This window comes from Quercus robur, chromosome 3, assembly GCF_932294415.1.
Source record: "Quercus robur chromosome 3, dhQueRobu3.1, whole genome shotgun sequence".
NCBI classification, from domain to species: Eukaryota; Viridiplantae; Streptophyta; class Magnoliopsida; order Fagales; family Fagaceae; genus Quercus; species Quercus robur.
In genome coordinates, this window is record NC_065536.1 from 47,401,693 (window position 1) to 47,428,055 (window position 26,363).

At 33.6% G+C, this 26,363-nt stretch overlaps 2 protein-coding genes across 2 annotated transcripts; both read left to right on the forward strand.

Annotated features, from left to right (window-relative positions):
* Positions 1 to 7,944: 7,944 nt before the first annotated feature.
* LOC126718116 (uncharacterized) lies at positions 7,945 to 13,741 on the forward strand. The gene is made up of 10 exons (XM_050420192.1): positions 7,945 to 8,432; positions 8,654 to 8,826; positions 9,650 to 9,808; positions 9,980 to 10,129; positions 10,739 to 10,882; positions 11,638 to 11,794; positions 12,197 to 12,369; positions 12,594 to 12,649; positions 13,112 to 13,214; positions 13,451 to 13,741. The coding sequence occupies exons 1-10, from the start codon at positions 8,225 to 8,227 to the stop codon at positions 13,538 to 13,540; spliced, it is 1,413 nt and encodes a 470-aa protein (XP_050276149.1). The 5' UTR covers positions 7,945 to 8,224; the 3' UTR covers positions 13,541 to 13,741.
* Positions 13,742 to 18,525: 4,784 nt separating this feature from the next.
* LOC126719682 (uncharacterized) lies at positions 18,526 to 19,833 on the forward strand. The gene has a single exon (XM_050422212.1). The coding sequence runs from the start codon at positions 18,526 to 18,528 to the stop codon at positions 19,831 to 19,833; it is 1,308 nt and encodes a 435-aa protein (XP_050278169.1).
* Positions 19,834 to 26,363: the final 6,530 nt, after the last annotated feature.

The following is a 26,363-nucleotide window of genomic DNA, read 5'->3' on the forward strand; positions in this document are numbered from 1 at the left end:
AGAGGCTCTTATATTTTTTTGTAAAGATTAATAGATTTATGAGCACGCACGTGAGTAAGAAGTAGGATAGATATAAATGGATACATAAGCAATAAAAAAAGAAAAAGAAAAAACACAACATGAAAAGGAGTGTTTTTTTAGAAAGGTGTAAACTTGTGTTTTTTAAATCTATATCAATCTAAAAGAAAAAAAAAAATGTTTATTTCAATTTTCTAACAAAAAAAAAATCACCATGTTCGTTTGTTAATAAATAAATAAATAAATAACTCAGGTTCCTATAAAAAAAACCCATGTTAAATTTTTTTTTTAATAGAAAAATCTATTTTTATCTTCTTCTTTTTTTTTTTGAGAAATAAACACACATACAAGGGAGGGGGAAAGAGGTTCTAACACAAAGGTATACCACAACCTATTTTTATCCTTATCCTATATTTTCATGTAGTTTTTGTTTTTTTTTTTTTATGAGATTATCACAGGGGCGGCCCCACATTGTGTTCGGGTGGTCACAAGACCACCCTAACTTGGAAAAAAATTATTATTATTTAAAAATTTTATGATTTTTTTATCATTAAAAAAAATTTTGAGGCCACCCTAAATTTTTTGAGGCCAAACAAAATTTAACTTTAAACAAAATTTGGCAACAAACTTGATTGTAGTCATGTAAATTAAGGTTACAACTCCACTTAATTGTTTTTTTATTGGATGTGAATTTTGAAAAATCCACTATTAGATTAAAAAAAAAAAAATTATATCCTCCGTACTTACAAAATTTAAGAAAATCAATAACTATGTCATCAATCAAATGTTAAAATTTTGAGCTTTTGTAGTTTAAAATTACATATAAAAAATAAGTTTATAGGTCGAATGGTAAATAACATCCGATTTGCCTGAAATTTAACATGTGCTTTAAGAACATAAAGAACATGTAATTCAATTGTTATATTTTCAAAATATATAGCCATGTTAATTTGTTTGATGAGAGATTTAGCCTCAAGCTACGACTAAGTTTGTAACCAAATTGTGTCCTTAAACTTTGGTCCTCTTAACAATGTATTAGGTCTTTACAAACAAAAAGAAAAGGCCCAAGAAAAAATTTATTTAACTAAAATTTTAAAAGAGATGTAGCTTGCAGTATTGATAATGAAACTATTTTGCAACAATTTCAAAATAAGAAAATTTGTAGATTGTATTTGCGTGTTTTTTTTTGTCAATATATGAAGTTTTTTTTTATTAGATTTCGTATAATTTATCTTAATGAATACCCTAGAAAATATTTCTAGACCTACCGCTGGATTATCCCTTGTAATTAAAAGAATATCTAGTTATCCACTACTCTTTTTCACTTATCTAAGTAAAATTATTAATTTTTAAAATTTTAAATTTAAGGTTACTTATAAAATCTCTCTCCTTTTTTATTTCTCTCTCACTTTTTCTTTTTTCTTTTTGCACATGTTCAACTCTATAAAAAATAAACTCAAGTTGATATATAATCTCAAAAAAAAATATATGTAAGGAGAGGTGGTGCCTAATTTTATAGAATATGAAGAAATGTGGTGAAAAGGAAAACTGTTTTTTTTTTAATTTACCTAAAATTAGTTAAAGGGCTATGCGTTGCACGATTTTATCATAAACTTATAGACTATATATTTTATCTAATAAATAATAAAAAAAAAAATAATTATTATAATAATAAAGGGAAAAGATTGAATTAGTATAATAACTATCAAATATAAAATGATAACACCTAAATAAAAAAAATTATTATTTTATAACATACCAATTGTGTTCTAATGAGAATTTTGTATCTTTGGGAGATTGTTGAATACCTCTTTGTACACTACATTTTTAGTGTATCCTTTTTCTTGTTTGTCATTGTTCTTTATTAGAAAATTTAATGATCGATAAAAATTCAAATCATATTTAATGACTAATAAAATAAATAAATAAATAAAACTAAATGGACAAACTGCCTTCTTTTATAGGTCAAAGTGTACAACTCTAATAGTTAGCCAAAACTATTTCAATTTGAAAAGAAAAGAAAAAAATCAAATTGTTATGAACAATTTATCATAAAATTTATATCAAGACATTATATACTATATAATAAAACCTATTCAATTTAATGGAAAAAAAATTAGAGTAAACAAATACATACCTGCAAGGTTGTAAGTAGAAGAAGAGAAGAATAAAGAAAAAGAACAGTATAGTGGATATTCATTATAAATTATTTGATATATATACACTCTGGATTCAAGAAGTTGATATGAACAAAAAGTCTAATGTTAGTCTAATTTGTGGAAGTGTGAAGATAAAGTCTTTTTCTTTTTCTTTTTTTCTTTTTTGAGAAAGTTTCAACCTATGGCATCCACTCCTGTTTATAGCTCCTTATTATTAAACCAAAACACCGATCGATTTTTGGTGTAGGTAAAGATTGAAGCTCAAATCTCTTATTCAACTATTAGAGACTTTACCAGTTGAGCTGAAGTCTAAATCTTAAAAAAAGTGGCATGTGAACAAGAAATCCAAAGAAAAAAAAAAGGTCATGTTGTGTGAAGAGGCACCTTGAGTTTTTAAATTTTTCATAAATAGGTGAAAAAAATCATGAATAATCTAAAATGTTACTGATCTCCCCCCCCCCCCAACGAAATTATTATTTATACGGAGAGGATTGTTGATGTGATCCTCTCTGACCAATGAGATAATGTCATCTATACAAATGTATGTGTGAACTTCCTAATCAACACAATGAATAAAAAATAAAAATTACCAGATGATGTTACATTTACAGAAATAACAATATTTTATTGGTTGAGAGGTCAGGGAGGACCACATCAAAAGTCCTCCTGGCAGACCTAATAATTTCTCCCCACCCCCCCCCCCCCCCACAACTAAGATTTTGAGGAGAAAAAAATTATAGGAGTAATACTAGATTAATTCCCTCTTACCTTTTTCTCAAAAAAGATTAATTCCTCCCAAAATCCATTTTAGCGGTCTCTCTAAAATTTTAAAATGCAAAGAACCCTTAAAAATATCAATTAACCCCTTATTTAGCCTATAATCTCTCAAAATTCAATTAGAGAAACAACTTTACCAAATTCCATGTCACAAAAAAATGAACCCAAATCTATTTAGATCTCATGTTCAATGTAAATCAAGACATTTTCATCCAAATTAATAAAAAAAGAGAAAAAAAAAATTAACCATTCTCAGTATTTCATTCAAAAATATATCCTCCTTACACCTCTAAAACTGAAAGCATGTTGAAATTGTGCAAAATTGATATAGTCTCATTGTGTAGCGTGATTCTTTGTCGTTGTGTTGCTTAAACCAGCCTCGATTCTGTGCAAATCAACCCTTGGCCCTTGTCGTCTATTCAACTCCTCTGTATGACTCTCTCTTTCTCTCTGCCAATTTGCAGTGAGTATTGAGAATGCATTTTTTTTTTTTTGAAACTGAGCTTGCATTTCATTAATCTGAAATTGGAGTACAACAGAAAACACAGCAACAGGGACGAAAATAAACAGAACAATACAAACTCAACTTTTGGCCCTATCTAACAGCAACACTTGCCGGATCATAGGCGGCTCCACTCCTATCCATTGCTGCGAAGAACCTGCTGCCTTAGCAAACTAAGCAAGCTCATGCGCCGCTCTGTTGTCTTCCCTTTTCAGATATCTCACCTTCCAACTCCTAAAGGACCGAACCAGCTCCAGAGATCCTTGAATAACCATCCCAAACTCATCATTGCAGTTGCTCTCATTAAAAGCCTCAACCACCCCAGCCGAATCAGATTCCACAATGACTTGCTGAAGCTCTAACTCCATGGCCAACCTAACTCCTTCAAACACTGCAAAGGCTTCTGTAACAGCAGCACTATAATTTCCATTCAAAACTTTGCAGGCCACAGCTACAAGCATCCCCCTACTGTCTCTAACAACCACACCCACAGTGGATCGACCCTCAAAACCCGCAGTGGCACCATCTACATTTATCTTATAAAAACCCGAAGGAGGTGCCGCCCAACCAACATTTGGAGCCTGTTGCTTCAAATGACTATACAGTATGGCATTCTTATAGTCCTCTTGAGTGCGCACTGCAAGATTCCATATATGAGAGTGGGGACTGCATTTAGCCTCATGAACCGCTTGATTCCTATTAAACCAAATGGCCCACGCAGTGACAAAGAAAGTTTCAAGATCCAGAGGAGATCCAGCATCCAAAATTTTTAAGGCTAAATCCACAAGGCACATATTCCCAACCAACAAATTAATTGGACAATCTTGCCAATTCCACCAAACTTCCCATATCTTAGCACAATAAATTAATGCATGGCTGGTACTTTCCATTGCTTTCTCACATAGTGGACATTCGGCCCCCACCTTTACACCTCGCTTTGCTAGATTAAGCCTCGTAGGCAGCCCATCCAAGCAAGCCTTCCAAGCAAAAATTCTGATCTTGGCCAAAAGCTGGAGTTGCCACATTTTCTTCCATAGGCAAGTCCTACTATCTCCACTTGAGCTCTCACTCTCCTCAGCCTTCTCCACCACTGAAAGAGCAACATAATATGCACTTTTGACAGAAAATACGCCTCGTTTGTTCCCCATCCAGATTATACTATCTTCCGGAAAATTATAGCTGAGAGGGATGTTTAAGATGGTGTTAGCCTCAAAAGGAAGGAAGAACCTCCTGACCATGTCCACTTTCCAGTGCCTCGTTTCTTCATCAATTAGCGAAGACACCATTGGGAAATCACCAATATCTTGTGGGCGGGAGCAAACCTTGTAGGTTGTAGGAGTAGGTAGCCACTTGTCCTCCCATATATGAATCATCTTCCCATTTCCAACCCGCCACCTTATACCCCTATTAATAACCTCCAAGCTGTTATAGATGCTTCTGCAAGCATAAGAAGGGTTGCAATCAAGTTTTGCACCCAATATGTCACTATGAGGAAAGTACTTGGCCTTGTAAATCCTAGCAATCAATGAGTTTGGGTTGATAAGGATACGCCATGCTTGCTTCGCAAGCATTGCTAGATTGAAGGCTTGTAGGTTGCAAAAGCCCATACCACCTTCAAACTTTGACTTGCACATTTTCCTCCAACTGACCCAAGCCATTTTTGCCTCTTGATCTCTCTGACCCCACCAGAAATTGCTCTCCATTCTTTCTAAGTCTTCACATAGGCCCTTAGGGAGTTGGAAGCAACTCATAGTATATGTAGGGATGGCTTGTGTGACTGCTTTAATTAAAATTTCTTTGCCCCCCACAGATAGCATTCTTTCTTTCCAACCGGAGAGTTTTTTCCCCACCTTCTCCTTTATTTCTGCGAAGACTTGATTCTTTGACTTGCCTATCACTGATGGAAGACCAAGATACTTCCCTTGCCTTACCTCTTGCATTGGCCCTAAAACCTCCAGGACCTCCTCTCTTGTTTCAACTAGAGTATTATGGCTAAAGGTCATTGAAGACTTATCCATGTTGATTTTTTGTCCCAAAGCGGCTTCAAAACACCCCAGAATTTCAACCAACTTGCTGACCTCCTCCTTATTAGCCTTACAAAAAAGCAGACTATCATCTGCGAAGAATAGGTGAGTGACTTTAGGGCAGCCCCTGCATATGGATACTCCATTGAGAAGATTTCTATTGCTTGCATCAGAAATAAGGGCAGAGAAGGCTTCCATACATAAAAGAAACAAATAGGATGATAATGGGTCGCCTTGTCGAAGACCCCTAGTCAGAGATATTCTACCATGGGCTTCCCCATTAATCAAAACAGAATATGTTACTGTTGTAATACAGTTCAGCACCCACCCAACCCATTTCTCATGAAATCCCATTCAACCCTGTCGTAGGCCTTGCTCATGTCAAGCTTGACTACCATAAAGCCATCCTTGCCACTCTTCTTATGATCCAAATAGTGCATTAACTCAAAAGCAATAAGCACATTATCTGTAATTAATCTCTCCGATAAGAAGGCACTTTGATTCTCAGATATTATTTGAGGCAACACTTTCTTAAAACGGTTTGCAAGCACTTTGGATATCAATTTGTACACTACATTACTGAGGCTGATGGGTCTAAAATCCTTCATCCTATTGGGCATTTTAACCTTCGGCACTAATGTAATATAAGTATTATTAATATCAGATAAAGAGGCATTTGAATTAAGCACATTTAAAACCATATTAGTTACATCAACACCAACAATATCCCAATATTTTTTATAAAAGATAGCAGACATACCATCAGGCCCCGGTGCTTTGGTTGGATGCATTTGCTTAAGAGCTGCTCTGACCTCCTCTGCTGTGAAATCCTTAGTGAGTTCCCCATTCATCTCCTCGAACACCTTTGCCTGAATTAGATTTGTCACCTCTTCCATTCGGGACGGGTTTGTGGAAGTATAAATATTTTCAAAATAACTGGTGACTGTTCTAACTATCCCCTCCTTACTATCACACCAAATATCTTCATCATTCCACAATCCCACAATTGTATTCTTCCTTCTTCTCTCTGAGGCGCGGTGGTGAAAATATTTAGTGTTGCGATCCCCTTCCCCTAGCCATTGATTGTACGTAATTGGTTGGTGATAATATCTAAGTTCCTGATCTTAGCTAGTGGCTTTTAGTTAATTTGCACTACTGGCTTAGAAAATTGATAAAATATCATTTTGATGAGACTATTCAGATGTCATTGCAAAACCCAACTTCTACTCTTTTTTTTTTTTTTTAATTTATAATCAACTTCTACTATTTTATTTTATATTAAGTTTATAGGTTGTTTAGGTTTTTTTTTTTTTTAATAGTACATGTTATACAGTTTATTCACTTTATTGTTTACAATTTCTTTAAAAAAAATATAACTAGATTATAAATTATAAGTTTAAGTTTTTAAAGTGTGGGTAATATATGAGAGCATTAGCATCAGAAAATGCTACTCTATTCTATTTTACCATTCCAAAAAGCTACTTTATCAATTATACCATCCCATTTTACAATACTTCCAGAATCCCAAACTTTTATTTTCCTATTCAACTCATTAAAATAATATTTCCCCCAATCACCATCATTTATTCTTTCTTTCTCCCAATCACCATCACAATAAAATATTAGTTTTTTTTTTTTAGAATTGTGCTACATTGCACTGTAGCATTATTACAAAAAAATTTGCAATACTTAGCAATAGCATTTCCTGATGCATTACATTTTGGGGCTTGAAATGTCAAATATCCCTTACATTTGGCATTAGCATTCCTCAATGGTAATGCTATGAGGAAATCATTCACAATTGTTGTATATTTTAAGAAAAATTTTGTTTAAGATTCAGATGTTACTACTCAATATAGAAGTCAAGATTAAACAATGAATTTTTTAACGATATTTTTACTATGTAAATCACAAAAGAGTTTTTAAAATTGAGTTCAAAATCAATTTTAGCATCATGAAATAATGTACAGCACAACGATGTTGAGTTATAGTTTTTTTTTTTAATTAATAACCTTATTATATTTAGCTTGGCCACTTTAGGAAAAAAAAATTGACTTTGTCACTACATATAGTAATATAATTTAAATAAAAAATAAGGATTAATTGAAGATTTTAGATTGTGATCAAAGAAGATAAGAATAAAAAAATTATATATTTTTTAAAATTTAAAAAAGTTTCTACAATTTGATGAAGTTACTTTGTGTAACAATGAATTTTAAACCCAACTTATATATATATATATATATATATATTTTTTTTTTTTTTTCTTTTTAGAAGCACATGGCATTTTTCTTTTCTTTTTTTAACTCTAAAAGAATTTCTAGAATTTGGTAAAGTTGTTTAGCATAACGCCATAACCACGATTTCTGCCGTCTAACTTTTATTATATAATAATAATAATAATAATAATATAATAATATACGATATGATTTTTGAGTTTTTTATTTACGCATTGTTTCGATACAGTGGAATGGGAGAGAAGAGAAAGGAAGAGCTGGTATTTCCATTCCCTTCTTCTTTTCTTTTCTTTTCTTTTCGTTCACAGCGAGGAAAGGGAACAAACGAAAAAGCATTGAGCTCTGAAAGTCTGAACCACGTGCACGAGACATCACTGTCATTCCCTTATCACTTTTATTCAACACTTGAACAGTTTTTGAGACACCTTTTAATGCTTGATTTGAGTTATGTATATTGGACTCCAAATTAAGTCTGTGAAGCGACATAGCTAGCGAGAGAGATTGATAATGGAGGAAGCGAAGGGCAAGTCATGGATTATACTCCACAACGCTGTGATCGTCACCATGGATCCTCAAAGCCGAGTCTTTCGCAACGGTGGGATCGTCATCGACCACGATTCAATCAAAGCCATCGGTCAGTCATCAGATATTCTTCGCGATTTCTCTGCTCTCGCTCACCAAATCATCGACCTCAACTCCCAAATCTTACTCCCAGGTACTTCCTTCTCTTTCTACCTAAGCTAAAATTGCTTTTGCCCAACAAAAAAAGTTACTTATAAAAGTAAATAGTTGTCCTGTTAGCTCGTAAAGTTTTCATGGTTGAATAAAAGATTTAGATCGATCTTGATAAGACACGTAAGTTGAAACTTTCTAAAAAAAAGTAAATAGTCATATGAAATTAACTTCTGATATTTGATGCTTACTAAAAATAACTAGGATTGATCAACACGCACGTGCACACCTCTCAGCAACTAGGGAGAGGGATAGCCGACGATGTGGATTTGATGACATGGTTGCACGGTCGGATTTGGCCTTACGAGTCCAACATGACTGAGGAGGACTCTTATATTTCCACTTTGCTTTGTGCTATCGAACTCATTCACTCCGGTGTAAGCACCATCTCTATTCTTTTCTTTTCTTTTTCTCTCTTGTAATGTACTTTTGCTTGGAACAAAGTTGTCTATAGAAAGATTGACCATTCATGTGTATCTTTAATCACATCTTTTTTTAACCCATCCAATCTGATGCATCATACATATGATATATGACTAGTATTAAGTAGGTGGTGTGTTTGATAACAAACATGGATGGTAATAAAAATCATGTGCCCAAGTGTTTCAATTTATGTTCTTTAAAAAGTAACCACTATTTAATAATAGAGTCCAAATTCGGTAAGAATGGATTGCAAAACCTATGTTTTACACAATCCAATAAAATATTGCCATATCAGCTTTTCACTTAAAACTCAATAAATCCTACCAAACATAATAACATCTCAATAAACTCACAATTAAATTGGATTTTCAAATGGGTATTAGAATTGAGTAAGTGTGGTTGAGCCTATTCTTTAATATATAATATGATTATGTGGTATATTGGTATTGAAGGGATAAAACTTGGGTTTTACACCACATCCTTATAAAATTTAATCTCTTAGTAATTTTAAAAAAATAATGTCATGTTCACTAATGCCCTTAGGGCATTCAGTAATAGATCACATGAGAAATATAAAACAGTGTCAAAAAAAGGCATATATACTGCACTAGGAGAATAAAAAAAAAAGGAACACTAAGAGTGAGATACAGGATTTATATTTGTCATTTGACTAAATTTGGTCAGTTGGTTAGCTTTGGTTTTTGATGTTTCTGTTTTGGGGGGCTTTCTTTGGAGTTTAATGCTGTGATTGATGATGTTTGTGGTTTCTTGAGTCAGGTAACGTGCTTTGCTGAAGCTGGGGGGCAGCACGTGTCTGGAATGGCCAGAGCAGTGGAGTTGCTGGGCTTGCGTGCGTGTTTAGCCCGATCAACCATGGATGCTGGTGAAGGTTTGCCAGCAACATGGGTGACTAGAACTACAGATGAATGCATCCAGGTTGAAAATATCTTTAGCTTTTTCTGTTTTTTTCTTTATTCATCTTATAATGTTCTTGAAAGTTATGTAGATTTTCCTCTGATTCAATTTTTTTTTTCTTTATATTGTCAAATGACTCAAATGTGTTATGTTTGCATTACATTTTTCTTTTTTCTTATTTTAAGGGCACAGTTGCAAAAGGAGCTCTACAATAAATATCATAATACAGCAGATGGACGGATCAGAGTGTGGTTTGGGATTAGGCAAATTATGAATTCAACTGATCGTTTACTACTTGAAACGAGAGACGCTGCAAGGCAACTGAAAACTGGAATCCACATGGTATGGAACCGTGGCATGTGTGTATGCATTCATTATGTGTGTGTTCTCATTCATAGTTATATATCAGTTACAAGCCCGAGGATCTCTACACTATGATACATATAAGCTACAAGTTCTTGAAGATGATTATCTGACAGATCTGTTTGATGCATGCTCAAGCCTTCTTGTCAAACTAGAAAAATGTTAATAACCATCTCTGTTCTTGCATGACATTTTTAAGTTTTTACCATACATTATGGACTAACATCTGTAAAGTCTAAATAATACAAACATTTATACATTTCTCTTCTAACTTTTGAGTGGATTTAAAATATGGACGTGAATAACTTTCCTCTCCCATAAGATTAAATAGAGGGTGAAGTCATGGCCTACTGGGTGCTGTGTAACTTACCAATTAAAAAAATATGTGACTTATTGTGAAAAGTTATCAAATAAAAAGGAAAAAAAAAATTCAATTTCAATTGCCTTTTGCATCTTGAGAAATTTTAAAATTTCCTTCCATTAAAATATTAAACTTCTGCAGAAATTCAGTTCGATCAGGTTGACCTTTGATGCAATGAAGGATTATTGATATTGGAAATAGAATAAGTTGACCTTTCTATTGTTTAGCATGTTGCAGAGATACCCTATGAGAATCAACTTGTGATGGATACTCGAAAGGCCAATCATGGAACAGTTACACACTTGGAGAAGATAGAGTTTCTCCAAAACAATCTGCTAGCAGCTCATACGGTTTGGGTCAACAATACTGAGGTGAATTATTTCTTCTAGTTACTTGCTGCACTTTAAGGAAATCGCTAGATCTTATTTTTTCTTGTCTGTACCATCTTATTTATGAAAGAAAATTAAGGATAATGCCTTTCACTCAAAAGTCTAAACAAGACAGTCAGTAAATTAAAAACAGGGTTAGTAGAGTGTCAGTAAAGTTGACTTCCCATGTTTTACTGAATTTGATATGTTTTGTGAATCTTCTGGCTTTGGTTCTATTTTGAAAGTATGAGCATCATCTACATACATGTTTAGTATTCAATTTGTTTTTCTGTAAATATATTTTTTCCCTTCTGGGTGTTGTTTAATTGTTTGAGTTTGTTTCTATGATAATTCTGATTCAATTCAATCGTGGATATAATGGAACTGTACATTTTATTCTTAATATTTTGGATTACATGAAGAAGAAAAGGTTTGAAGACTAACTGAACCTTAAACATCAATATATAGAAAGTATGGTCATGTTCATCATTAGAACTTACTTATGTACCATGTTCCCATACTCTTGGGTGATGGATCCTTAGGAATCCTACTGATCATGGTTGAATTCTCTTACCATTCTGATTTGCAACCAGCATTTTTTGGAAAATGGTATTGAGTTAAGTCAGATCAGACAACTGTTGGGAGCAAATGTTACATAAGAATTGCATTGGTTGAACATGATAATGTATATTAGTTCTATTGCTTTTTCCTCAATTACTGCCACCGGTGTCCATAATTTTAACTCATGTCTTCTTCAGATAGGTTTTCTTTCAAGGGCAGGGGTCAAAGTATCTCACTGTCCTGCTGCTGCCATGCGAATGCTTGGATTTGCACCTATTAGGGAGATGCTTGATGCTGGCATTTGTGTCTCCTTGGGAACAGATGGGGCACCATCAAATAATAGAATGAGCATTGGTTTGTTCATATTTTGAAATCATTTCTATTATACATTTTCTTCATGTTTGACAATACCATATCAATAGTTGGCTTTTATCTGAATTTTGGACATTTAGGTTGAAAAACCTTCACTTCTTTAGCATCCCAGACATACTACATCACACACGAAACACAGGGTAAATATATGCCAGGAATAGCTGTCACTGAAATGCAAATTTAAGGAAACCAAATTAGAGGATCCTTGTGGAGGTAGTGTCAGCTTCTTCAGGTCTTTCACATAAGTTATAATTAACCAAAGTAAAAGTTATATCTGTTTACTATATCGGTGCAGCAGAATCTTTTCTTGATACTAAAGGAATAAAGAATGCTCGTTGTAAGACTGATGTCTGGAAACTAATATATGGATTCACCTCTTTGCAGTTGATGAGATGTACCTGGCATCTCTTATTAACAAAGGGCGTGAAGTTTATGCAAATGGAACCACTGATCCTACTGCTCTCCCTGCTGAAACAGTTCTTAGAATGGTGACAATAAATGGTGCAAAATCAGTACTCTGGGATGATGAAATAGGGTCTCTTGAGGTTGGGAAAAAGGTTGGACTACTTTCTCAAATTAGTCACCCTTTTATTTTTGCTTCATTCTCCTTATTCGTTTTTCCCCTTGTTTAAGTTTTATTATAGGAAGAAAAAGTTCCTTATGTTAGGCCACTAATCAACTATATTTAGTTATACTTTCCATTAGGTCACAAATACTAGATTATTTTATTCATTGTACAGGCAGGTGAGGTTGACTAATGTTTGTGTCCCTTGTATGGTAGGCTGACATGGTTGTCATCAATCCTTCCTTTTGGACAATGGTTCCCATCCATGACTGGTATGAGCTCATCCTAATTCCTAAAAAAAAAGATATGCTATACTTTATTCATAAATTATTTGTAAGCTTTGGGATGACTTTCAGACTTTGTTCCATTTTTTGAATGGCTTTTCATCCCTCTTGAAAACTGATCTTCTTACTCTTTTTCTCAAATTGCTATTTGTGCCATGTTTTGTGATTAAATTAGGGTTGAGAATTGAGAGTATGAGAATCTAGTCTTTTAAGTTCTCTGAATTGTTAATAATGACTTGAAATTAAAATAGTATGTAATAATCATTGACCATTAGCTATTATTAACTTTTTTTTTAGTTATTTCTAGCTTTTGTTGCTAATCTAAGTGCCATGTTCTATTTGGTCAACTTCATGTGTTCAATCATTAGAACCAGCCAGTAAATTTATTCAGTTACGTAGATTACTGATTCAATCCAAGATCTCTTATTTAATGTTTTGGTTACTATGCAGGATTTCCAGCCTTGTTTATTGCATGCGAACTGAAAATGTGGTCTCTGTAATGTGCAATGGCCAGTGGATTATGAAGGACAAGAAGATTTTGAACATAAATGAGGTACTTCGAAATTACTTTTTCATCAGTTAACAGTAAAATTGAAGATTAGCAGTACATATTTAATGTTAACACATTGGGAATTCATTTTAGATCATCAAAGGAGTCCCAATTTCAATCAATTACTATAAGAATAAGATAAATAATTCAATATTGTTTATCAATATGTGGGTTCCTCCTTTTTCTTTTTTTCTAAGAGTTGCATGGTTTACTTATGGTTGCAAATTGTATCTGGACAGGAAGATGTTATTTCGATGGCCCAGCAAGCTTCTAGTGAGCTTTTGAAGAGGGCAGGAATAATAATTCCAAAGAGAATGAATATACTATGATTCTTCAAATGGTCTTGTAATCACTGGACTTATGGAAAAAGCTTTCGTAGTTGTATGATTTTATTGTTTGATACTATCATCTGAGACTACCATAAGCAACTACACTTTTTAAGTCTTTGCACTCAGGCTTTTGTTCCCTATCTCCTAGTTTGCTCTTGTCATCTCAAGCAACTTAATTCAAGATCATACTCTTGCACTGTAGTTTGAACGGATATTGTCTTCTTTCTTCTTTTTTACCCCTTGGGGTAGTTTTTTAGATTTTTCATTCATCCCTCAAAGTATATTTCTGTGAAATTGATAACATGCCATGAGCAAGTAGTCTTCATTTGTGCCATGAAGAATTGCCAATATTATCTCCGAGTTAATAGCAAACAAAAGACTCCCTATGAGCTGTCCAGCCAAAAAAAAAAACCTCCCTATTAGAAAGCTTGTTAGTACTTAAGGAACCCCTATGTAGGGTTTGTGTCCAAGTTTTGTGCAGGTTATGTTTGTTGGTCCTTAAGGAACTCCTTTGTTGGGTCTTTTGACATTTCTGTTGATCCTCCAAATTTTGTGCAGGTTATCTTGGAAGGAGGCTGAGGGTTAATGTGTATTCTTAATTTCTTTTACTCTTTGGTTTTTGTGTTTCTTTTTACCTCAATAAAATTCTTCTCTCTTGCTAGCTAAAACAAAAATGGTGATCAATGTTGTGCATCACACGATGTGTGCATTTGTCATATAACTTAAAAAGTTTTTTTTTTTTTTTTACCACAACTTATTAGGTTTTTTTTGTCTTTTATTTTTATTATTCAATTCTAATTATATTATTGAAATATTTTGTTTAGCTTATACTAACATAATATACTTATATGCTAGTTATATATAATTTTTAACTATATAATGCTGATAAATTTAATATATATAGGCTTAAACTGATATTATTTTATCTAATTTATTTAAATAATAAAAATCTTGAATGTATAATTTAGTCATTAATTATTAACTTAAATTTCTTAAGAGTTAAAAAAAAAAAAATAGTGTGCCATTTACTTTATATAAATTAAAAATAAGATAACAATTGTCAATTAGTGCATTAACAAACTCGAACATGTTAAAAATAAAACTTAAAGTTTAAAATATCATCGAAGTTAGTGATGAGTTTTTTTTTTTTAGCAAGTTAGTGATGAGTTCAAACTTTAACTCTTTGTTTATTAAAATAAAACTAAACCAATTTAAAACTTTTTAATATGAGTTATTCTAAGGATACAACCAACTAGCAATTTTTGGTATTTTAAATGGAAACTAAGGTTTAACTCCTATCACCTTTAATGCAAAGATGAACCCACGTTGGGGTTAAAAGGGAGCCATACCCCACCCCTCCTCCCTGTTTAAAAAAAAAAAAAAAATTTGAGAATAGCATATATATTTTCTTATAAATTTTAACATTTGACACTAAAATTTATATCTTGGCCCCCTCACCCAAAAGTTTTTCATATTGTTCCATGAAATCCAAAACATATTTATCTATAATTTCCCAGTCATCCTAAGAATAAAAAAAATAATAAATAAATAAAATCCTTTGCACAATCACCTGGATAACAAGAAAATCCTTAAATTAAACTAAAATTCTAACAAACAAATGATAAATTAGATTTGAACAATAATAAAATACTACCAACAAAATAATTACAAATCACAAATCTCTAGCAAAATAAATCACAAAACCCCAAAACTTTTACCCAACTCTGCCTCTCTCAGCTCTCATCTTTTCCTCCATGGCTCCATTCCACCGCCACCGAGTAACAGCCTACACCGTTTACCGCTCCATATAGTAGTTAGTATATATATGTGGCTCTTTCTAAATAAATGGAAAAAAGTTGTCATCTTTATTACTATTTCTTCAAATTGCAATTTTTGAAAAGAAAAGATCTCACATCTTATGTTATTTTACCAAATTTTGGACATTGAAAACATCAACAAGTGTCAATTAAAATACAAAACTCTTGGCTATAAATCCATATAATTGATACTCCTATAATTTTCATTTGCTTCATAGATTATCAACTATAATGTTAGATTCTTTTATTTCATTAGAAAAAAATAAATAAATAAGTCTAAAACATATATTGATGACGTAACATTGGCAACCTCTAATGTTGATATCCCAAAATTTGAAAATTCTCAAACAAAGAACCTTGGCCCCCCTTGAGTTCAAATCCTAGTTCCATCTCTGCTTTAATGTAAGCAAGACCAGCATGTCAGGCGTCTTTTCCTCGAGCACTATCCCTTCAGGAATGTCGAAGGCTTCTTGACTGATGTTCACTTAAGCAGTAACCCAAGGACGATGACTGGGCTTGGGAGTGTCCTCGAAATTAGCACGGTAGAATACCTTTAAGTCTTTCTCCATATCAGCTTAGGTGGCCTCGGAGGTTGGATCTTCCTGTTCCTCGTCAAATGGAATTGGCTACTCATGTGAATAGAGAAGCTTAGCAGTAAGAGGAGCAAGTAGCTCAGCGTCTTTGAGTACCAGGAGGAGGAGGTGCAGTCAAGAACCCGAGGATAGCTACGTTGATTAGTGCAAGCCTCGGATCTTTGGCCTTAATCACGTGTTTAGGGGATTGAAAGTGTCTAGAGATGGGTTTGAACTTAAGGATCACGTGGACCGCCCGAAGTTGCCCGACTTGGTGAAGAAAGATCTCGAACTGTAAAATCCTGTTAAGATCCGCAAAGTTCACCAAGTTGTGATTTGGGGTAGTATGAAACTCGTCTGTAAATGAAACAGAGAAAAAGGGGTTAATTAAGAAAAAAGGTTGAAAACAAAGAATGCAAAATAAGAAGAGAGGGTATTCTAAGTTCTCGGGCACCCCACCTGGTTCCCCATCTTGGGTAGGGCAATGCAAACTATCATGCCATACCCTAGATGATGAGAAAGTCTTCATCCATACCTATATTGGACTTGGGAATACAAGAAATCAACCTAACGGAGGGCACTTTACACTTAAAATAGTAGCCTGTTTCTTTTCCCTTTTGGCAATTGTAAACCCAATTCACATCGTGGCAGGTAAGGTCGATCCCCATCTTTCGATTTAGCTTACACTGCCGAGGACCCTAAAAAGGTTAGGAGAGCATTAGGTCGGGGAAAGCCTAAAGTTAATAAGAAAATCCCTAGTTACCCTACCCATGGAAATTTTCATTCCGCCTTCAATAAGGGCAATCATGGGAATAACCACTGCCTCAGGTGGTTTATTTACAAACCATTCTCCTAGTTCACAATGTTGAAGTTCTACGTTTTCAAGGATCCTACACTTAGCCCTAAAAGCAACCATGCCCTCGGGGGTATCAACTAATTTAGCAAACCTACCCATATGTTCCTATCAGGTAAAAATAAGAAGGGAAGAAAGAAAAAGAATTTCCTTTACAACAATGGATGAGAGGCCAAAGGCATTTACAAGCGCTGAAAGAAGATTTTCTAGGATTGCTACTTCAAAGAAAATTTGTAGAGAGCATGTAAATGGGAAAAAATTGCCCCCACTCCTCCTTTATATAGGAGTGGGAAATGAGCAGTAAGTTTCCTGCTCATTAATCCCAATAAATTTGGACCGTTGGATCACCATTGCATCGTAGAACGTAGGGGGACAAGCAGCCGCCTGATGCAATAATTGTAGCAACGTGGGTACCGAAGCGTCAAGAATATTCATGAGACAGGTGAAACGACATCCCCACATGGGAATGCACTTGGCACGTACTAGCCCTCCCATTACTACTAAAACCTCACTCTTAGAGTAGCTACTAAGAGCAAGGTTTTAAAGGGCTATTATGTGGGGTCCGAGGACCAAGGAGAACTAGTCGAGGATCAACTTGCCCAATCCAGGCCTAGAAGGGTAAGCGATCTCCAAGGACTTTGCCTACCTGAGGAGAGTAAGAGAATCTGGACAATTGGTATTTTGTGAAAACCCAAGGAAAGGAGATAACAATGGGGGCAAGGATGGTGGGAGGAAGTGTCCTAAAGGATATACCTCCCACCTCCGCATTCAATGCCCTACACTAACATTATTAGTTGCATTAATGTGAAAATGACTCCTGAATAGTAACTTCACAGCTAGCAGGCTCTTTTACCACCTTTAGTAGAGCCTTAATGGGACAAGTATCCTAAGAAATGCCTTGAGACCTACAGGTGGAGGGTTAGGATGCATGAAAAATGGATATAAAAGGGAGGGAACCCCCAGAAAAATAGGATGAACATTTTCCTAAGGACCAATAGAACAGAAAAGAGAAGCCTTGTGTAGAATTGGAACTAAATCTATATACAAGAGATTGATCCTTGGACTTGCCCAAGGAGGACATTATCCTTAATTGCTGTTCAAATTGCTCTTATCTGTTACTTTGACTCTTTGGTCTTATACTTGGACTTATCCAAGGATTGCACTTGAGCTAGTTACTCACTTTTTTAAAAAGTCTATTGTTTGGGTTTGATTCGATGGACAAGATACCACTGATCTAAGTAGGCTTGAGTCTTTATCAATTTCGAGTCCTTACCGTGATAATCTTAAATTATAACAAATGCAAATTATTAATTTTTTTCTCAAAAAAATAAAAAAGCCTCTAAGCAAGGGCGTTGTCAATTTTAAAGCATGTTAACCTAATTTTTTTAATTTTTTTTTTTTTTTTTACAAAATTAATCATTATCATCAGCAGTGACAAAAGAGGCAGCATGATGTAGCGGCGCAACACGGTATCAACTCCAAATCAGCCGTGCGTGCTAAGGGAGTACAAGAAGATTCGACGATTTTCTAGAACTCGCCCCCATATAAAATCCCCTTCTCTTCAAAAAATATATCCCTCTCCGGAAATATAGAAATTTCTCGAACTTTCAGGTAATCACAAGCTAACTCTTATATAAACTCCCCAAATCCATTTCGTTTCTCACCAAAACACTTTCAAAAACACACAAAACAAACACTCTCAATATCACAGAAAAAGCACTTTCTACTTATATATTGAGGATAATGGACATTCCGTTGTTCGCAAGCCGCCGTTGGAATACGAAAACGACGCCGTCGTCTCGGAAAGTAGTGTCGATCCCGGTCCAATTCGTCGGGTCGGGTCGGGGCGGATCGGAGTCCGACTCTTCGGCGTTGAAGATCCAGAAGGTGTTCCGAGGGTTTCTGGTGAGGAAGAGCGTGAAGAAGATCGCGGCGATCAGGAGAGAAGTCGATGAGGTGGAGAGGCGGATCTCGAGGGAGGAGGCGCTGGAATCGATGAAGAACGACCCGAAGGAGAGGCTGAGGGTGAACGAGACGCTGATGAGCTTGCTCTTCAGGTTGGATTCGGTGAGAGGCGTCGATTCGGGGGTTAGGGATTGCCGGAAGAGTGTGATCAAGAGGGCGATCGCGTTGCAGGAGTTTTTGGACTCCATTGTTGCTGATGAACAAACCCTAGGTGGTGTTGATGAAGCTCCCGACTCCTCCGAAATCGGTGAAAAGCAAGGTAAAGTCTCTGAGTCTGAGGTTGAGGTTTCTGGTGCTGATTGCAATTTGTCTGCGAATTGTGATGAGTATGAGAAAATACAAGTTGCTGAGTCTATGAGTAATTTGAGTGAGCCTAAAGAGACTCTAAAATCTGCTGCTGATTTAGTTTGTAATTGTAATTTGTCTGCGAATTGTGATGGTTTAGAGTCGGAAAATCGTGTTGATTTTGATGAGTCCGAGAAGATTCAAGTTGCTGAGTCTATGAGTAATTTGAGTGAGCCTAATGAGACTCTAAAATCTGCTGCTGATTTAGTTGGTAATTGCAATTTGTCTTCGAATAATGATGGTTTAGAGTCGGAAAATCGTGTTGATTTTGATGAGTCTGAGAAGATTCAAGCTGCTGAGTCTAATGAGACTTTAAACCAGTCTGTTGAGACTCAGAGCGAGTCAGGGTCGACTGGGAATCCAGAGAGTTTGGTTGAGGAAAATTCGTTGAAGAAAGAGGTTGAGGAGGAGGGGACGGAGATTGCTGAGGCTGAGAGGAAAGAAGGGAATGAGAAAGAAGAAGATTGCTGTTTTGGAGGGAGAGAGGATAGCAAGAGGAGCAGGGAGCTTTTGGAGAAGATAATGGAGGACAATAAGAAAATGATGGGTTTGATGATCGAACTCTTTCAGAGGAATGAGACGCAGACGAAATTGTTGAGCTCGCTGTCGCAGAGAGTTGGGCAGCTGGAGAAGGCTTTCATGTGTGACAAGTTGAGAAAGATGAAGAAGAAGGGTGCTGCTAAGACTATAGTAGATGGGGTGGAAAAATCGCCTGATGCAAAGAAGTCCGAAAAGAGATAGTGAGGTGCACAACATTTGTTCAATCTTTAGGCTTATTGTAAAGAATTAGGAATTTATGTTCTGATTTTGGAAGCTGGTGAAAGGAAAAAAAAAAAAAAAAAGGGCTGCTATTGTTGTGTTTTTTCCACTTTCGAGTTTGTTTAAGCTGATTCTCTTTGTTCAAAATACAGGTGTGTTCTTTTGTTAGTTTGATTCAAGTTATTGATGAATTTTTCTTTTGTAGCAAATATGCCTGTGTTTCTGATATTCATTGTGGTTGTGATGCATAAGCCTTTTTGGTAAAAGTTTCGTTAGTATCACTAATTTATGTATCACCAAGCTGTTTTGTGTTATTTAAAATCTCTGTTCATCATAATCATATTTGTGTGGCTGATGATGCTGACATAAAAATTTAATGTGGCCTGGTGGTTTAAAGAGGGTTTCATTTAGTCTTGACTCTCTCTGCTTGCACATCTAGTTTGATGTTTTAATCCTTTTCATGAAAGGATTCAAAATGGCAAATCCGATTATATGACTTGTCAAAATGGCAAAACTTGTTTATTTACTATGTTTAGCATTGGTGGGTAGCAGTTGCTATTTTGCATCAGGGGGAGGGTTTTGTACAAAATTCGAAGACATGGTTGTATATGGTGTTATATTTTTTATTACAATTAAATTTAATTCAATTATGTTTTGAATTTAATGAATTTAATTGTGAAACCCAATGTACTAACCTAACTTTAATTCTTTACAGTATCCATCTGTTTGCTTTAATCAATCTTTTTATCTGCTTTGAAGTTGGAAACATAAAAACAGAGCACTCTTTTGCATTGACTCTGGCAGTTTGCAAGGGATCTTTTGTATATTGATGAACAAGTCCCTATTGCTTCCGTTTTCTTGTGATTTATCTTTTTTTTTTTTTTGTGTGTTATGATCTTTTCATGCATCAGTCACTGAGGAAATGTCATTACTTTTACTAAGATATCTGCTATAAATGGTGCTAAAAGAGCCTTTATTTCATTTTTGCTTATTGATTTGTCCACGTATGGATTTACACTTTCTTTCGTAGTTCTGTGGGTATATGAGAATGAAAAAAGGAACATTATAGTGTCGTTTCTATTTCAAAACTGTAGATTTTTTTCTGATAGTGGGGGATTTGAGCCCTAGTTCTTCTCGTAAAAGAGAGCAAGCAATATCATTGAGTTATAAGTCCACTACTAACCTCTGGGATCCAATGGAGGAGAGGGAGTTGAATCCTAGTACTTCTCATAAAAGAGAGCAAGCAATGTCGTTGATTTTTAAGTTCATTAACCTTGGGCTATTTTTGTAGAAAATATCAGGAGGTGTTTGTTGAGTTACAAAGCTTTTGGCAAAGAGAAGCAAATAATTATTTGCTAAGAACAAGATATATTATATATCACAATAGAAGACCTAGGCTAGGCATTCAAGAAAATTCATCAAACTTTATACTAGATGGCCCCACAATAGAAGTGTTAAGTTGCTACATCAATGTTATACTAGAAGGCTCCATTGAAGAGATAGACCACTAGTGTAAGGCAATGTTTATATAAAGGCTATATGGCATTTCCTTTTCTTTTGTTTTCTTTCTATCTTTTTTATTCTTCATAAATTCCACACAGCACTGGTATATATGGAATGCATTAGTGGATAGGAGATCAGAACAAAACCAATGTCATACTTAGAAACCCAAATCCCTAGTTTAACCGTTAATGTTGTATATATAGGTATATACAAGGATAGGTTGTAATAATGTTGTTTGAGTTTGGAGATTATGGTTTCATAAAGTTGAAAATTCAAGTTCTGAAATTTTCTAATTGAAAATTCGAAAATCTGAATTTTTTGAAATTTTTTGCAGAATTTTCTAGTGACTGTTTAGAAAGGTTGAAGAGGTTTCAATCTTTGTTAACCGTTTTATAGAAAAAAAAAAAAAAAAAAAAAAAAAAAAAAATCCACTTCCCATATGTGTTTCTTCATAAAACATACGTGCCTTTTTATGAATAGAGACTTATGTTTATTTGAAAAATAACTAATTCTCCATATATGTTTTTTCATGAAATATAATCCTATGGGAATAAATAGAGAATTATATTCATTTGAAAAAAAAAAAAAAAAAAAAAAAAAAAAAAAAAAAAAAAAAAACAAGAAATCCTATAGTCATTCTCCATAATTGCTATCTGTAGAACGAAACATTTTGGTTGTATTCTAGGGACAAATTTGCGATAACCGTTTAGCAACAAAAAGTGTGGGGGGCAAATATTGTTTAAGGAAAACGATATAATACTTCCAAGTTATCTTTTTTCTGTTTGTCTTTTGTGTTAACCTTATTCTTCCATTATTACTTTGTGTAATATTCTCAACAATCTTAGACAATATTTGACTACAAGACAAGGAGTAAATGATAGTACAACTTTGAAGATATTGAACTATGGTTTGGTGAAATTGAATCGCTTTGATAGAACCAATTTTACACGTTAGAAAGAGCAATTGGCTTGGATTTGAAGAGTTCTTCAAATGATGAATCGATCATAAAAAAGATTCAATGGAACAAGGCTTAAAGAAACAAGTTTCTTTGTTGGCAAGACAAGGAGATGATTCTTTCACATTGTGAATGTATTAAATGTTCATAGTTTGAACATTAAAAATATGAATTTCTTGTTTATGAGCAATTTGAATTTCAAATTGATTGATGAGTTTCTTTGTTAGAATCTTTGCATGTGTTGCGAATTTATGTACAACTTGAGAATTCTGACATAGAAACATTTATGAAATAATATTTGTGGAATAATTGTTTCTTTACATTGTTTGGAATCTTAGTATTGAAACTAAGTAATTCTGGGAGGTTTTTGATTTGTGGGTTCTTGTTATCACAAGAAAGTTAGAACTTTGGTATATGGGTTGTCATGTTTTCTATGATTTCTTATTGAAATTGCTATCAACAAGTTCAGTCTTTTCTCGTGTTAAATAAACGTGGAGTATAAACATTAATTGATATTTTAATAGAATTGTTAATGCTACTGTTTTTCATTAGTAACCATGTGAATGACAAACACCACGGACACACACCCACCCACCTTTATGGTTTTCATAGACATCTTGATTGATTTTAAAAGGCATGATTGGTTTTAAGTCATTTATATGTATATATATTTGACTTATCATTCTTTTGAGAATTGATATTAATTTCATAGGTTGAATAGTGCTTTTTATAACAAGAAGAATATGTAATGTTTCCTTTGTGGAAAGAAAGGCCATTATTTTTGAGAATATAAATTCTTAAAAAATAAGAAAGATAAAGATGGAAATGCCAATGAAGCAATTGTCATAAAGGACATTATTGCTATGGTAAGTGATGTATGTAATAAAGATCACTATATTTCATAAGGCTGTAGTTATAAATCCTTCCGATTGGTGGTTTGATTCGATGTTGTATGTGTGCAACTACAAGGCACAATTCAAGACTTATGAGGAGTCCTCCATAGAACTAGAGACGCTTGTGGATATCCACAGTAAGGCAAAAGTTCATGGAAAGTGCATTGTTAAAGTGAAATTGAGTTTTGGCAAGAAGTTCTCTTGGCCAATGCTATGTTTTTCACATACCTGATATCAAGAGAAGCCAATTTATTATTTAAGAATGGTCTTGTTCAAGTATGGAACACTAGTAGGTAATGGATATGCTACTAATGATATGTTCAAACTTAGTATCATTTATCAATATGTTTTGGTTGTGCTTATATTATTTATGGCATGCTAGATTGAGATTTTAAAATTTCAAATTCTTGAAATTTATGTCAAAACATGATATAATTTATATAAGCATGATGACTTGAATTGAATGGTGTATTAACTGGAAATGGTGAATATTTTTAAGTGTCTATTCTTCTTTATGAGGAACATGTCATAATACACCAAAGTGCAATCCTTTATACACCCTCATAAAATGGTTTGGTCAAAAGAGAAAACTCTATTTGATATGGTGAATGCCATAAACTTGAGTGTAATCAGCTAAGTTCCTATCTGATCAATGAAAATAAACTTTGCTTAGTATATGCTATGTGTATAATAGAGTTTCATTTCAAAGGTATTTCATATGTTTTATGAAATGAGAAAGTGATTAAATGCTTATCATTTTAAATTGTGGGGGTGTTTAACCTCTTATAAAATGATAGACCAAAAAGAACTAATTAGTCGAAGAGCTATATAAAGTGTATATGTAGGTTTTAAATAAATTCGAGGGTATGTAGTTTATTAGACTTAATATCTAATATAAGAGCAAAATCAAAGGATATTGAATTTATTAAGTTTAAATTCAAAGATGATTTCAAGAATATCCCAATGTCTACTTAAACACGAGTAAATTACTCCAATGTTAAATATTACATTAAGTGGTATTAAAAATTTAAACGTGATTCACCAAGTGAACATAGGTGGAGTCAAAGTATAATAAATAAAAGAGATTTTAATCCAAATTTTATTTCATGTGAAACTCTTGTTTACCTTGTTAAAGGTAATAAAAGTGTAGTCTTAATTAAATACTCATGATATTCTTTAAGGGAAGTGATCTTAAAGTTTGAGAAAGTTTTGTGCTTCTAAAAAGACGTAGCGTTCTATTGTAAAAGTTATTAATGATGAGATAGACTCGATATTATTATTTAATAATAATTGGGTCTTAATAGATCTACCTCTAGTTTTAAAACCAATTGGTTGTGAGTGGGTATTATAATAAGATATAAAAACTTTTGGTCTAAGGTTAATAGTAAAAGGTTTGAAACAAAAGGAAAAAAAAAAAAAAAGATTTTTGATATCTGTACACTAGTAACTATTTGTGTTATTAGTTTGATATCTTTAAAACCATTCATATAATTTTAAAGTGAAAATTCAAATTCTAGAATTTTCTAAGTGAAAATTCGAAAATCTAAATTTTTTGAAATTTTCTGCATAATTTTTTGATGACTGTTTAGAAAGGTTGAAGAAGTTTCAATTTTTGTTAACCGTTTTATGAAAAAAATAACTAACTCTCCATACGTGCCTTTTCATGAATAGAAGCTTATGTTCACTTGAAAAATAACTAACTCTCCATACATGTCTTTTCATGAAACATAACCCTATGGGTATAAATAGAGGCTTATGTTCACTTAAAAAAAACACACAAGAAACACAAAAAATCCTGTGGTCATTCTCCAGAATTGTTATTTGTAGAACCTAACATCTTGGTTGTATCCTGGAGACAAATTTACGATAATCCTTTAGTAACAAAAGTGTGGGGGGCAAATATTGTCTAAGGAAAACGATATAGTGCTTCCAAGTTATCTATTTTCTGTTTGTCTTTTGTGTTAACCTTATTACTCCATTATTACTTTGTGTAATATCCTCAACAGTTAACCCATTTATACCACCGTGCATCCTTGGCGTGATGGTCGCTTTACAAGTATAAGTACTTACGGGGTTTAGGGGGTAATGGCTGAAATTCAAGTCTTCACGAGAGAGTTTTACACACATATACACTTAAATTAGGTTAGAGTAGAATTTCTATCTTTAAAAAACAAAAAAAAAAAAAAAAATCTTTAACCCATTGGACAAAGTTTAGCTACAAAATTGGTTGTAACTTAAGGTTATAAACTCATTCAATAAAATAAATATTACAATATATTTTTGACAATCTAACCGTTGAATTGCATGTTCTTTACACTCTTAATACACATCTTAAATTTTGTGTCAATCAGATATTATTTACTATATGATCTATAAGCTTATATTTTGTGTATAATTTTAAATTACAAAAACTTGAAATTTAAAAAATTGATTGATAACATAATTATTAATTTTTAATTTTCTTGAAATTTTGCAAGCATGGAGAATATAATAAGAAAATGTAATTCAATGATGGATTTATTAAAATTCATCTACAGTAAAAAAATATTAAGTAAGTTTATAACCTAAAGTTAAAACTAATTTTGTAATTAAATTTCCTAATCCATTTATCTTAAGAGCAATCAACTCAAAGGGATTAACTTTGAATAGGTTTATACCTAAGTTGATCGTAAAAATAAAGGTACTTATGACAGATATTTGTTTATGTTTTCATATTTCAGAAGTCGTTTTCCACCTCATCCAAAATTTATCAATTGAACCTCCACTCCTTACCCCTATTGTCTGTCACCCAAAATTTATCAACTGAATATGCATTTGGATTGCGTTTTTGGTATTGCATTTTTGCGTTTGCGTTTTCCTCTTTTTTTTTTTTTTTTTTTTTATTGAGAAGCGCGTTTCAAGTGGTAATTTGTTTGTCAGTGGGTCCTGTGCACTGTGCACGGGACCACTACCTCGTTGACCAGCAAAATTTTCACTAGAATATGTCTATCATTGGGTCCCGTGCATTGTTCACGGAACTCACAAACCTCTTTTTCCAACAAAACTTTCATTAAAATAGATCACACGATACAATTCATACATTTAAAAATTATTTTGATACAGTGTTTTCAATTTTCAGTTTTCAGCAAAATAAACAGTATCCAAACGAACCCTGAATCTCC

Bases quoted from the DNA above. Each gene is read 5' to 3' on its own strand.
- LOC126718116 (XM_050420192.1), top strand. From the start codon at position 8,225: ATGGAGGAAGCGAAGGGCAAGTCATGGATTATACTCCACAACGCTGTG. The intron at 8,827-9,649 runs GTAAGCACCATC...TTCTTGAGTCAG, and splicing joins TCGAACTCATTCACTCCGGT to GTAACGTGCTTTGCTGAAGC. The intron at 11,795-12,196 runs GTTTGTTCATAT...ACCTCTTTGCAG, and splicing joins AAATAATAGAATGAGCATTG to TTGATGAGATGTACCTGGCA.
- LOC126719682 (XM_050422212.1), top strand. From the start codon at position 18,526: ATGGACATTCCGTTGTTCGCAAGCCGCCGTTGGAATACGAAAACGACG.